The sequence below is a fragment of the Emydura macquarii genome, unplaced genomic scaffold (genome assembly GCF_026122565.2).
Source record: "Emydura macquarii macquarii isolate MOO-44397 ecotype Brisbane River unplaced genomic scaffold, CSIRO-AGI_Emac_v2 contig_1043, whole genome shotgun sequence".
Classification (NCBI taxonomy): domain Eukaryota; kingdom Metazoa; phylum Chordata; order Testudines; family Chelidae; genus Emydura; species Emydura macquarii.
In genome coordinates this window covers 8,379,657-8,394,684 of record NW_027131180.1, presented here as the reverse complement: position 1 = coordinate 8,394,684, position 15,028 = coordinate 8,379,657, and the positions used below count along the sequence as shown (strand labels likewise).

Sequence of the window (15,028 nt, the reverse complement as noted above, 5' to 3'; positions counted from 1 at the left end):
ATGCTTTTTGAAAAAGATTGATATTTTGAAATTTGACTTGATTTTTGACTGACAAACAAAACCTGAAAACTTCAAAATTCTCCATGAAAGAAAATCCACCCATCTCCTGCCAAAGAAAAAAAAATAGTAGTAGTTCTGGATCCATCAAAATTGTATTCTATTTTTTCTTTTAAAATATTATAATATAAATATTTTAAAGAAAATCAAATGCTTTTTTTCAAAATGCTTTAAGACATTTTGATATTGTTGGCATGCTCTTCCCCATTTTTTCCCTCAAACAAAATGTCTGTGAAATCAACACAACACAATTTCATAAAGCCATTTTGATTTCATTAGAACTGTGTTTTCTGATGAAGATGGTTCTTTTGAAGTTCTGACCAGCTCTAGTAAGGAGATGATTGCTGTACTTTGTATGAGCAAACCCAGCCATAGAGGTTTGGCTGGCCAATCTTACAGTAACTTGGGGTCAACCAAAATTGTTGTTTTTAAATGAATCATTTTGTAGTAAACTTGAATTCCTCCAGTCAAAATCAATATTTGTAAACTCTTTTGTCATTCTTATATTACCTCCCGCCATCTCGTGCTTTTTTTTTCAATGTGAGGTACAAGAGATACTGAATTTGAGAGTTAGATTTTGATAAATGAATAATAATAATAATAATTAATAGGTATCAATGGTTAAAAGTGACAATGTACAAGTGACAAAATATGAAATACGATATATATTCAAACAAACTATATCCCAAAATGTTTTAGAGCTACTATGTTGTATTCACAAAGGTATAAAAGTAAATACTTGTAATGTAATTAAAAGTTGACCTTGGGACATGGTAATATTCAATTAAATATAAGTAATTAGCAGCATAATAAATAATGCTCTTTTACTTTTTTATGCTTCTATAAAAGCATTAAAAAATATTTTTACCCAGGGAGAACTGATAATTTTTATTTAATTAAACTCTGCTTTCCTAGCACAATCAAAAATTATGAATTACAATAAAAAGTTAACATGTCCCAAGATCAGCTTTCAAATTCAGATTGATGTGTTATTCAGTCCTGATACAAATCTAACTCTTTTATTTCAGTAATTCTCGTAGTCACATTGGGGAGAGCTTAAAGATGCGTGGATAGGGTATAGGAACTACTCTCAAAATATGTGAATGTCGATTTTGACTGAAGAAATTCATTGTCACTAACTTAAGGCATTTTTTAAGGGTTTAATCATTCCCAAACCAGATCCACCAGCTATAAGTAGCCATAGAAATCAGAGTTCTGTAGCAGAATCTGAGGAGATTCAAAATTAAGTATTTAGAAATAGGTCTCTGGTAAGTTTGGATTCACTGGAGATTCTTTGTGAGTTCGAATCTCTTGATGGGTCTGAGCCATGATGATTTGCAAATGTTAAAACATATCTGCTCTATTGAGTAAGGATTTAATTGGACTGTATTTGGGGGAGGAGGGAGGGAAATCTCCATTCAGCACTATCATATTTCATTACACCCATTTTTTATTTGTTCTTATGCTGTGACAGCTCTATAAAGTGTGTGCATGCAAAAAAAGAATCAGTCAGTGGAAATGGTGAGGGCATGTCCTATTCTGTAAAGAAAAGCTTGCTTAGTTACTTCAGCTATCTTTTCTAACAAAATAGAAAAGACAATGTAGTGGGTTTGGACACAAGCTTGAAACCCTACAGAACAAAAAGGGGAGTTAGTGGGTAAGAGAAAGCTGTAATAAGCCATAATTTCAGTGTCTTTATTAAGACCGTGATTTTTAGTGTCTAGCAAAGTTATGAATTTAAGCTCCCAAACTCATCTTTTGAAAGTGTTGTTCAGGTTTCCTTTTAATGATGAGGACTGAAAGATCAGATATAGAGTGATAGCTTTGTGAAAAGTGTTCATTCACAGGCGATATGATGTTTTTGTTTTTATCATTTTCCTGTGTGACTTCATTCAAGAATGTAATGATTGTCTGATTTCACCCACATAGTTGTTGTTGGGGCATTTAATGCACTGGATGATATACATCACATGTTGTGATAGGTGTATGTAGGACCCGTGGATCTTGAAAGGTTTGTTGTGGGGAATATTGATCACCATAGCAGTGGTGATATGTCTGCAGGGTTTGCATCTGTTGGTCTTGTGCAGCTTTGAGTTGGGGTGTCATGGTCTGTGGGGAGCTTGCTTCTGATGATGAGGTTGGGGAGTTGTTTGAAGGGTAAAAGTCAGGGTTCAGGAAAGATTTCTTTCAGGATGGGTTCCCCATCAAGTATTAGTTTTAGTTATTTGATGATACCACATATGGGTTCCAGTGTGAGGTGGTAGGTGACAACTAGAGGTGTGCAGTTGGAGGGGGTTTTCTTTCTCTATTGAGCAGGTTCTCTAAGGGTATTTGGGTGGCCCATTTCATGGTGCAGTCTACTTCTCTGGTGGAGTATCCTTGTTTGGTGAAGGCAGTTTTGACTGTGGTAAGGTGTAGATTCTGAACTTTCTCATTGAAGCATATTTTGTGGTATCCGACTGCCTGGCTGTAGATAAGATTTCTTCGTGTGTTTGGGGTAGTTACTGGATCTAAGAAGGTAGATGTGGTAATCCATTCTTTTCTTATATATAGTTGTCTGTAGGGTTCCATTATTGAAGCTGATCGTGGTATCTAGGAAATAGATGCTATTGTGGGAATGTTTCAGAGAGAGTTTAATGGACAGGTGGTGGTTGTTGAAGTTGTTGTGATGGAAATGTGAGGGAATTTAGGTCATCTATCCAGAATGAATGAAAATATCAGGTGTATCTCAGGTATATAATTGGTTTAATGGTGCATTTGTCCAGAAATTCTTCTTCAAGGTGGCCCATGCAGATGTTGGCATACTGGAGGGACATTCTAGTACCCCTGGGTGTTCCCATAGTTTGGACTAACTGTTGCTGAATGTATAATTGTTATGGGTGAGGATGAAATGGATAAGTTTAGCAATGGGTTGTACATTGTTTTATAACTATTTGAGGCTGGCGACAATGCTGTCATTGTGAGGAATGTTGATGTAGAGGGAATTGACATCCATGGTGTCAAGGATGGAGTTCTGAGGGTGGTTGTTAATGTTGCAGAGTTTATGGAGGAAGTTGGTTGAGTCCTGGAGGAAGCTGGCTCTTTGTGTGGTATCCTTTGACTACAGGGTGTTAGTGGGCCACTTCACCTTGAATGGTCCCTTAGAATATGTGCTAACTACTTATTCTAAACTGTCTATTCCATCTTGCATATAGCTGTGACACGGAGTACCTTTCCCAGACCTCAAGAAGCAGTCTGATCTGTAGCTTGAAAAATTGTCTTTCACCAACAGAAGTTGGTCCAGTAAATGATATTACCTCACCCACCTTGTCTCTCAAATATCCTGGGACACCAATACAACACTGCAAACAACATTTGCAATCCATAAACCAATCTCATAAATTTTACAGTGGTTTTATGATTAAAAGAGTTCAGTTCAATCCCAAAAGCTGACTTAATGCTTGCCTTAATGCTTAATGCTCAAGGTCATGTTACTGATTACCTTTTGGAGCCCTGGCTTTAAATTACTGAGTGGAAAATGATTTTATTTACAGAAGCAAATTAAAAATATTTAAGAATATTGCTGTCTTCAGGAACATTTTGAATATCAATTATTTTACATTCAGCATAAAGAATTTAGTGGATTAAATAATGTCAACACTGATACACAAATATAAGCAAAACAATATTTTTAGAGTGAATAAAACCAGTACATAACTAAACACAAATGCGCACACATACAAACTACATCAAAAGAACATTATTAAGGTTGCAAAATCAAGTACTCAAAATCTCCTAGCTCTCCATTTCCCTCCCTTGCCCCCATCTCAATGTCCTTGTCCAACCTATTTCACTCCACCAGGCTCCCAATCCCTGTGTCCCTCTCCTGCCGTGAGCTTCCAGTCCCAATCTCTTCTGCCTAGGTTCCTTGTTGAAATCTCATTCTTTACAGGTACAATTCTTATGCCCTCTGATTTCCTGCAGGCTCCTAACTGTCCATGCAGGTGCCATAACCTGGCATAGCCTAAGGATCCCAGAGTCTATGATGGCAGGGAAAGTCCTGTTCAGTCCCAGGATGGAGCATTTTCAACGTGAATAAAATATTCTGGGAATTTAGCAGCTAAAATCTTTAAAAAGTCTCTGCTGAGCAATTGTGAACTGTTATTTTTTTTCGTAAAGGTTTATAACTTGGCCAAATTTGGATATGTTTTCACAGTGACAACAAAAAGTATTCTGGGCCAAACAAAGCATGCGAGTACCAGAGCTTTTCAAAGAAAAAGTTGACAAATATTTTTAACACAGGCAAAACAACCTGCTTAGAAACTGGAATACCACTATGGCTGAATATTTTCAGAAACACCGAGTTTGAGACAGACACCTGGCATGGAAAATTGCCGCCCAAACAGTTAAGCCTGGCAAAGTTATAAGCAACTGAAAATAGGGTTTTATACTGGAAAGTGTCAGGCAACCTTAATAACCGAACTTACAAGTGTGGGTGTGTATGTATGTATGTGTATTTGTATAGTATGTATGTTCATATTTAATCCTGCAAAGGGATTTGAACAAGCTGACCCTTAAGATTGCACTGTCACATGGGTTTCAATGGGAGTCCTTCCAACATCTTGATTCCTTTGTGGGATCTGGGCCCATATGTTACATTTAAATATTTCATTCTGTCATTGTACAGTGTAACTTTTATATAGTGAAGTCCATTTTCTTTTTTTTGTTCCACATCTAACTTTATTAGGGGGAATTGCAATTTTGCATTGCAATGTAGTGGGGGGGGAGGGGAAAATGTCTTTTACTTCACTATAAAGAGAAGTTCACTATAAGTAGATCTCTCTGAATGTTAAGGCCCTAAACACTGATGGCTGGTTCACACTTACCCCACGATTCAGCGGCAGTCGATGGGAGTTACGCAAACTACACAGAGTAGTTTGCATAACTCACGTTGATTGCTCTGCTTCCCTTCTGCGCGCAGTTTACATTATAGCGTTCCTATCGGCTCAGCGCTATGCTACTTGAGGGGATGGACTTACTCAGTCAACTTCCTGATCGATTGAGCGGGTCTCGCTGGCCGCTCAATCAATCCAGAAAGGTCGATATGGTGGTGGCGAATTTGCCTCTGTCAGTATAAACATAGCCTTAGAGTCCAATTCTGCTACCCTTATCATGAGTAACAGAGTCTTCCCAAAGGCATTGTGTATAGAGGAAAAACTATGCCATGTGAGTGAGTATGGTGAAATTGGGCCCTAAGGGATAAAATTATTTTGGAAAGTAAGAAATTCTGCTTATGAACTATGTAAAATACTCTGTAGAACTTTCTAATATGAGTCTGCTCTTTACTTTGAGATCATGTATCTTACAATAGTGGATGAGAAGTGCAAAATATTTTAAGCAGCAGCTCAAAGAAGGTGGGACTTTCCTTTCTATTTTTAAGCTCTGTGAAACAATTGATACAGCTGCCAAGCCTACCTGATTTTCTAAGCTTCTGAAGGTCACAGGTCTTACATTCTTTCTCCTTAAACTTAAATGTAAACTTTAATAGTCCTTGGGGTCTTCTAATCTTGACAGAACGTAAAGGCCTTTTTTTTATTTCCTCTCTTCATATTCCAAGTCCTTAAATGTGAGTCCTTTTCTTAGAGTATTACATTTGAGGAATTTTTTATTTTAGTTTTTATAATATATCTAGTAGGGATGAGTGAAACTCAAAGGGTTTATAGTCTGGGTTCCCTTTGGAAAAATACTAAAAAATTTGGATGCTTATCAAAATGTCAAAATATCTTCCTGAGTTTGGAAAAAATGGGTTGGGTGTCTCATGAAAGTAGACTTTTGAATGAGATCTTTGGATCTTCCTGCTACTGGCGGGGCGAGCTAGACAGGAAAAAATAGATACCTATGTAGCATTTCAGCCTTTCCCAATCTGTTCCTGGCTAAGACCCGAAGGCAAATTATCTGAACAAAAATGACCCAGATCCATCTGACTCGCTAGGGCTGGACGTCTGCTTGGGCCAGCAGGGAAGAGAACAACTAGGCTCTTTCCCATGTACGAATAGAAGTCTTCCTTCATTCGTAGTCAGCCAATGCAGGAAGCGAGGCTGTCTTGTCCTCTGTGTGGCACTGATTGAATGGTTGGCTGGTTGTGCTTTGCTATACAGCATACACGCAGAAGTTAGATAAAAATATTGAATCCTTTTGCTGGAAGTTTGCAACATCCCACTACTGTGTCCTTGGAATTCAGAACGATAATGTGCAAGAACGCAAAAACAGAGAGACACAAAGCAGGCTGCTCCCTAAAAGAAGCACAACTCGCTGTACCTTGCTGTAGCCTGTCTCTGTGTTAAATGACCAATGCTTGCATGGTTGTCTACAGAGCTCCCCCTAGCTTGCAAACAGGATCAGAACTGCTTCCCTCCTTCCCCACATTCTTACAGTGATAGCTTGCAATTCCAACACAGTCCTCCATAAACCATGATTTCCAGCTCTTTGGGGCCAGGGTGACTGCTGTGGCCCACTACCTACCAATTACCCACTCAACTTCTTCCTCCTCTTTATGTTATGTTATGTTATGCGGTTCAAGCGTGTCCAGTTATTTTTGGGGTTCTGTGTGTGCTGGGGCTGTCATTTTGCTTTGACTGTACCTATATGCAGATAACCTATTGATCCCAAAATCAAAGTCAATATTTACTGTTTCATAAGATATTTATGGGAAACTGAGAGAATGAAGAAGTTTGATCAACATGACTAGAAGCACTTTGCTTTCAAGAATATCCTTTCAGCAAAGTAGTTGACAGAGTGTTTTAAAATCTACCCTTTTAACACAGATAAGACAATCATTCATTTTGGATCTATGGAGGGAAGAGTTCTCAGTTGGGGAGTTTGTCCAGTGTGTTGTAACTAACCCTTTAATGACAGATCTCTGGTGGTACAGACATGATAACCTTAGTCTCTTTCTTTCATTACACTACTATTTCTCTAATGCTTGACAGGTGAGAGAGGAATATTCCGCAGAGCAGTTTCACAGAAAGAGGACAGTAACTTCTGATATAAAAATTATGATAAATAAATCTCTTCTCCCAGAGATTCATTACTACAAACAAAGACTAGCATTCTTACCTTCCTGCCTCTTGCAAGCCGTTTCAAGTTGGGATGCGATATTGTGATATGTATAAGCTAAGCACTGTCGGGGCTGGTTGGTAGCTGGAATTGTTTGGATACCTACTTGTTACCTCTTTCCTTTGTCATGAGACAATATTTTGTGGAATCTGGAAACCAAACTAATCAGTTGTTTGCTTCTGCTTTCTTGCTGTGCATATACTTGTGGAACATGGAGTTTTCAAACATTAATGAGAAAAATGTTTGTGGGTTCCTCATAGTATTGGCAGCTTATTACTGGTGCTGTCTTTTGGCTGTGATGTAACACCAAAGTTACATTAACCACTTCTTTTCTGTGAAGACACTTCGGCACTTTTTATGAGGGTGGAGATCTGAATAATTATATTTGGCCTACTTTAAATTCCCCCTTTTGTTTCAGTTGGCTAAGGAAGTCTTCATTTTCAATCCTAAACCACTGTGCACAGTTTAAGCAGTTCCTGTCTCTTATTGATACCATAGATGTCTGCATGTAGGTAGAGGTGGTTACTATACAGTATTCTATCAGTTTTTAAAACACCCTTGGAATCCTTCATGATAAAAGCAAGATATAAACAAATAATTGTTCTCTTAACTTGCTTTCAGCTTCACTTTTCTTCTCTACAGCTTGTTGACTAATTAGCAGGGTGAAACTATCTCCAGCAAGCCCCTTATTTCTTACCTTGGTCTCAACAGATTCTGAAGTGGAGTGGGTGAAAGGGACAATGACTACTTAATGTTGCATGTTACTGTTTTCTCTCTGTGTGACCTGAAGCATGTTGGCATGAAGTCATTGCTTGTAAACGACACTTGACTGGAAGCAGATGTGTGGGTGGCCTTGGGGATTTTTTTTTCTGGGATTTTTTTGGGCGGGAGTCTAGTGACTTGCAACCTTCCATGAACTACATAACATGATCTTGGATAAATGATATTCTGCAGACTAGTCTACCCCACCATTGCATATATTTAAAAAACTTATTTAATGTTGCATTTGCCTCAGTTTGTCTGCATGCTGGTGATACAATACCAGCGTTCAGTTCATTGCTATTGGGTAAAACATTTAGGATGATGTAGTTGTGAAAGATGCTATAGAAATTAAATATCTTTCTGTCATTCTAGAGACAAAAGTGCTTGAATGAGAGGTGGTTGTACTAGAAATGAAAAAACTATTTAAAATACTTATTGACAAATACACCCTACATGTAACTTTAACTTTTGATTACATTTAGAATAGTTATAACACATGAAGAAAGACACGACCTCTCGCACAAAACATTCATTTAGTCTGGTTCTGAGTTTAGCTGATTTTTTTCATAATCCTAACTTTAAAAAGTAGCCCTTATATTGCACCAGATCCTCCATTTATCAAAGTTTCTATGTAAACAAGAGAACTGTTCTGTAGAATTAAGAGGATGCTAATTGCACAATTCCAAAATTCTTATTTTTATTTTTGAACAGTATTTGGAAGCTCCTGAAGACAGGTCATTTGGCAGCTCACTGATGGAGGCAGAAGTGGACCTGGACAGCTACCAAACAGCTTTAGAAGAAGTACTCACATGGCTTCTCTCTGCTGAAGATGCATTACAAGCACAAGGAGACATATCCAATGATGTAGAAGAAGTTAAAGAGCAGTTTCACACCCATGAGGTATATGTGAACCACATAAACTGAGAAACTAATGCAAACATTTCACCATCTGTTAATTGTTGTTCATCCATTTGTATGGTACTTTGAGGTCAAAGTCATAACATTGTCATTGGTGGTATTGTCAGTCCCTGTTCCTTCCTTTTCCATTTTGTTTTGGAGGCTTTAAATTTAGCACTGGACGCTTTGCCTCCTACACAAAAGATGAATGTGTTTATTTTTACATTGGATTACAAAGTTAGAATTAATTTTTAAACCAATTTGATAATCTTTTTTGGAAAATATATGGAATTGAGGATATTTCTACAAAGTCTCCCTCCCTCTCTAGTAATCTTAGTTAAGATTTACTTTTCTTTTATTCTCAGGGCTTTATGATGGAATTAACAGCTCACCAGGGACGTGTAGGTAATGTTTTGCAAGTGGGGAGTCAACTTATAACAGTTGGGAAGCTTTCAGATGATGAAGAAAATGAAATCCAAGAACAAATGAATCTACTTAATTCTCGATGGGAAAGCCTCAGGGTAGCCAGCATGGAAAAGCAAAGCAAGTAAGTAATATACGTGTGAGCATGAACAAAAACAATGTTTACACTTTTAGATTGCAACAATGCTGGGAGTGGTTATATTTCATTGCAAATGTAGACTTGATCCCAGTTTTTAGTTTATCTGCAATTTCGTGTGCATCACACTCTAAACTTTCATGTTGATTTGAAAATGGACGTTGCATAGATGGAAAGCTATCACCAGTTTAGATTTTGACAGCATTTTAAACAGTCTTTATTCAACATACCGTTATTTTTTCCAGAACATCTCCTCAAACAGCAGACAACATTTAGTCAATAGAATAGGAATTATTCTATAAGAAACACTTGTTTCTTTTTGGGGGAAAGGTGCGGGTGAACCTTTTAAATCTATATTAATACATTTTTAATCTAATAAATGGAGATTCAGTTTGACAACAAAATGTTCTTGAGGTTTGTTTTCAGATGAGTAGATCTGAGGATATGTTATACTATACATTATAGTATTAACTTATACTATACACATTATATTATACAAGTAGTTTGAGCGTGATTCTTATGGCAATTCTGATTTATTGGATATGTGATATCACTGGTAGGTTAAAGCATTTCATGTTTGTTTACTTTTATTACTTAAACATATGTAAAACAAAGGAAAGAAAGGGGTTTGAGTTAAAATGAAAGAGGTTAAGTGTCAATAATGAATGAATATACTAACTGCTGTTTGTTCATATATAATACTTAATATAAGAATGAATATGTGACTTATAAATGGGATACTTTATGCTTCTATCTATTAACACTCAACAGGGCAAAATAAACAGCAAGTGTTCTCATATAATATTTGTAACTTAACTCATATTCATATTAAAGGAAAATTATATCATACTCTATGCTTTTATGCTGTAGTAAAATTGACTTACCAGACTTACTAGCTTGATAGAAATACACACCTTTGCACTATATGCAGCAAGGATGTAAACCCTGAAATCAAAAGGATGAAGATGATGATAATTTTCTTAAAAGCAGACAAGATATGGACCATTTCACTCACAAGAAAATTGAAGGGTGGGAGAAGTAAGGTGATAAAAAGATGTTAAGTGAGAGGAGAAGGAAAAAGATGAAGGGTTTGAGGCAGAAAATGAGTGAGAGGACAGGGAATTGAAGGCTTTAGAAAGGAAGAATGGATTAATGTAGAAAAAATGAGTTACAGATTAGCTGCAGGACTCTGACTCTGTTTTGATTTCCATATTACATCTTATAATAGATATCCAATCTATTACAAGAAACTACTCTAAAGATAGGATTTGGTATAGAGGAGAAGGCTAATAGTGTGGGATGTTGAGGGGATGATGATTGCAAAAACTGGATCACTGAATATCCCTGCAAGTTTCCTTCCCTCAACCTTTACAAAAGAACCCGGGTACTTTTCATATTATTCAGCGGGATTGGGTATTGTCCAGTTTCTCAACTTTTCCCCCTATCTGTTGATTTCTTGAAGACACTCTTAAATCTCTTCTGCATAAAAACTTCAGAGCAGTTTACTTTGGTCATATTGTCTCTTATGGAGTTCTATTTACTTAACTTTACCATTTTCATATTGATTCTATACAAAACACAGTGAACTGAAGTTTAAGATATTTTATTATTATAATTTATTTCATCATCAGCAATCCCTTGAGGTCGAGGATGATCTCTTTCATAGGTTTTATTTTATTTGGGTCTTTTGGTGACTGAGGAGTCCAATCCTTAAGCCGCAGACTTGCTATTATTCTACCAAACTGAATCAAAGAGAGAATTTTTTTAAAAATCAACCAGCCATTATCAATATGTTTATAGAATATTACTGCAGATTTTAGCTGCCCTCATCAGTAAAATCAACCGGATGTGAGTATACAAAATGTGGGATTGGCGGTTTGTAGTTGCTTCCCAATTTGCTTCAAGGTGTTGGTGATTAGATATAAAGTCCTAAAAAAAACCCAACATTGGGATGTCTCTGAGACAGTCACAGCAATTATGCTTTAAGTGGCAAGCTGCTTCTGTCTATGCTAGCTGGAAAATGCTGATCCATGTAAAATTTTGACAAAAAATTGAAACCATCTCCTATCCAAAAGTTAAACTCCAATTATGGGTACAATGTTATTGGCTGATAGTCCTGTGCTGTGACTCATGGTAGTCTGCCAAAGCCTGGCTTTCGTGACATTCAACCTGGGGTTCCCATTGAAATGCTTTGCTTCTGTAGCCTCGAATCTGGACTGCTCACAAAAGGCCTCTAGCATGCAAGTTACTCCCAGCTATGTCTCTGTGTTTGCTGCAGCCAGCCAATGAAAGCCAACCTTGGCTCTTACCAGCCTTAGTTATACTGTAGGATGACCCCAACTCACTCCTAATGTTAGATTTCCCACAAAAAATGTAAGTCATGTATTGCCCAGCCCTCTCTTGGACAATACAAATTCATATAAAGTCCACATTTTTTTAAAGAAATAACATGTACATACCTTCTTAGTGCAAATGGAGTTTCACAGACATTTCAGTTGAAACACATTGGATTAGATAAAACAATAAAACAAGTTAATTAACCACAAAGAGACATTTTAAGTGAGTACAAGTAATGAGGCATAAAAGTCAGAAATGGTTATAAGAAAAATAAAGAAAAAACACAACTGGTGCTTAACTTAACAAACTATGATAAATTCAAAGCAAATTTTTTTCTCACCACATGCTCTCGGCAGTCTTACTAACCAAACTTGTTACGTCAGGACCCCCTCTCCAGTTCTTTGTCCCTGCTGAATCGAAGGACAGAGAAAGAAAGAGGGAGGGATGCCTAGGGGTTTTTGTCCCTCCTTTTTATAGTGTCAATCCCCTTCTTGGGAAACATTTCCAGCTGAGATTCAGGAGTCAGAGTGTCTATCGGAAAGGATATTCCCTCCTTCTTTTTCCTCACTTATTGGAGCTTCTTTTGTTTGCTTTCCTGCTTCATGACTCTCTTTACTGCTTAAATGCAAATTAAGTAGAGCACACATTCCTTTGTTTGAGACAGACCTGTTTGCCAGCCTGAGTTTGGAACATGTATTAAGAAGACCATATAGTGGAATCTTAAAACTTCACATGCAGTGTTGCCCCATACATTTTATCAGGATAATATTAACTAACAAATTATGTGGTTTTCAAATGATATTGCACAAGGCATACTTTTTACAAAGATTATTACAATAGTGCGCAAGGAGTTGACAGCTACATTCTATCACACTAACCAAACCCTCATGCTTCTAATGTTACAAAGATAGATCAATTTCAGACCAATAATCTGGTTGCTTCCCACAATCATCACCACCTCACTCTTGTCCAGATTATTTTCCAATTTTGCATTTGTGTATAAATGATTGTTTAAAACATATATTCTATACTGCAGCGTACAGAACTTCCCAGAACTCACTCACTCAGCACTTTGAACAAGAGGAGCAGTGGCTACACATCTTCAGATTTTGTTGTCCAGGACTCGCTTAGCCCCAATTCTTCTCAATGCAGGAGCACCAGAGTGTTATGGTGAAGACTAGAGAGAGTAGTTAATGTTCAGGGTAGATACTCCTGCATACGTAAACTGACTGTTACACTTTTAGTTACCAAATAACAAGAAGAAAATATCCCAAAGTTAATCTTCTACCAAACACCTGGCGAACATTCCTGTTTTTACAAAAAGTATATTAGGAAACCCTACGTGTTTGAAAGAAAGGTGGCTTTCAAAATCCACATGCTCTGTATAATTAAGATCAAAATAAAACCCCTTTCTGGAGTCTCATATTATTTACAAAGGAATAAAGTAACAAAAGTCTGGTCCAAGCCATCTACCTAGTTTTGGATGCGCAGCTGAGCCTCCAGGTTTTCTTTGCTTCAGGCCAAAGATCTCTGCCACTGTAGCCCAGTTTAGAAGCACTATCGTTCATCCTCACCCTTCCCCCCACTCCACCTTCCAGCCAGAAGGCACTTCCTCCTGGTTTTATACTGTAAAATAGGCAGTAGAGTAGGGCTGGCTTCAGGCCCTTTTTTCAGGGAAATTTCTTTTCTCTTCTTCCCCTGGTCTTGTATGGGGTTTGTCCCCCTTATCACAGTGTGTTGTAAGCAAATCAGGCTGCAACTGATCTAGAATGGTGCAACGACAACTGCCACTCTATTTTGCAAGCCTTGAACATATGTATGACAAAATTATCCTCTCAGACCTACACGTTTAGACAAGTCTCGCTGTTGTGACTACAGCTTCCGTGATGACACTGGGAGTTGACACGTGTAAAAAGAGCATTATTTCAGACCTGAATATGCACATTTTTAGAGAATTTGCCAATAGTTAATCAAAGTTTAGCATTTTAAAAAAATAATACAGAAGTGTAATAGAAGATTGCCACAATATTTTTGACTTGGCCTTAGCAAGAAGCATTTAAACTTTTCCTTGGTATTTTCTTTCAGGAGATAGAAATCATTATGTCTGATAAGGTTCTGTTCCATTGACAGAATCACTTATTATATTGTTGAGAGAGAACTGCAAACACATTTCCATTAAAAGCTTTTATTTTATTTTATTTATTTATTTATTGGGGGGTGGGGGGTCACTGTTCTCTATGCTGGAGTCTATAACAAGGATTTTCATTAGTGTTGTTTGAGAAGTTTGGGAGGGGTTTTGGTTTTTGTAATTACTGTTAAGTTGGAGTTAAATTTTGCCCAAGTAGAGGTAATTTCATTTTTAATTTTTTTGTAAAAAAACTAGCCACTTTGTCCATTTGACAAATTCTCTCATGTTTTTCATTTCTCCTGTAACTTCAAAATGAAAAGCTTTTACACACTTAAAATATGGTACAAATATAGAATACTATTACTGTACTTTGTATTTCTTTAGCAATAGAGAAAAAAGATCCCACACCAAAAAGGGTACTGCATTCAATGACCCAGGATATACCTTTTGAATCCCATATTCTCTCTTTTATACCAGTTTTCCACTGATTTATGCTTGTCTTGCTCAAAATGTCACTGTAATGAGAAGCACGATGGAAAAAAATACTATAACCTTTCATTTAAAATATCCACTCACTGAAACAAATGGGTAAAAGTAATATACTTACTGTATTAAAATGTATTAAGGTAATCAACACAGGTTATACAATAACTTATATAAGTATACTAATCTAAAATATGGCATTATAATGTTCTCTCTTTTTACCCGAATAGCTAGCTAAAAATTTGGGATCCAATAGATTGTTCCAGTTAGAAAGAAAAATTGGTGGTGGTCAGGTATTTATTTGATGCAGTTTTGTTAGTTTATGAAGAATGTACAAAGTCCTTCTGAACACAGAAGGTATTAAATAGCAGGAAATAGCTTATTTTGCTCATGGCACTAAGAACATTCTTTTCGACCTCCATTCCTAACTCTTCCTCCCCCACACACACCCTTACCCAAACAATGCTCAAAACCCCTTCAGCCCAAAACTCCTGGGCAGGATCACATATCCCTTTTGTCTTTGTTGTGGGCTTGTGATTCATTTATCCATACAGTTATGTTAATTTAAGGTTGTATACATACCCATACATGGTTTGTGATCCATTCAGTCACCAGTAGCTCTCAGTATATCGCTAACTTAAAAAAAAAAAACATGTATATCTCCATTCCATCCATCCGAGAGTGATATTATTTATATCAACCACAATTTC

At 36.9% G+C, this 15,028-nt stretch overlaps 1 protein-coding gene across 23 annotated transcripts in view; it reads left to right on the top strand.

Moving 5' to 3' along the window:
* DMD (dystrophin) overlaps positions 1 to 15,028 on the top strand; it is a 1,854,857-nt gene that overhangs the window by 677,670 nt on the left and 1,162,159 nt on the right. For all 23 annotated transcript variants that reach the window (XR_010919130.1, XR_010919131.1, XM_067545076.1 and 20 more), the window contains 2 exons: positions 8,626 to 8,814; positions 9,177 to 9,358. Coding sequence is in view for 21 of the 23 variants with exons in the window: in XM_067545076.1 (XP_067401177.1) it covers positions 8,626 to 8,814; positions 9,177 to 9,358 (371 nt within the window). In the remaining 2 variants the exon portion in view is untranslated. The remainder of the gene's footprint in view (positions 1 to 8,625; positions 8,815 to 9,176; positions 9,359 to 15,028) is intronic.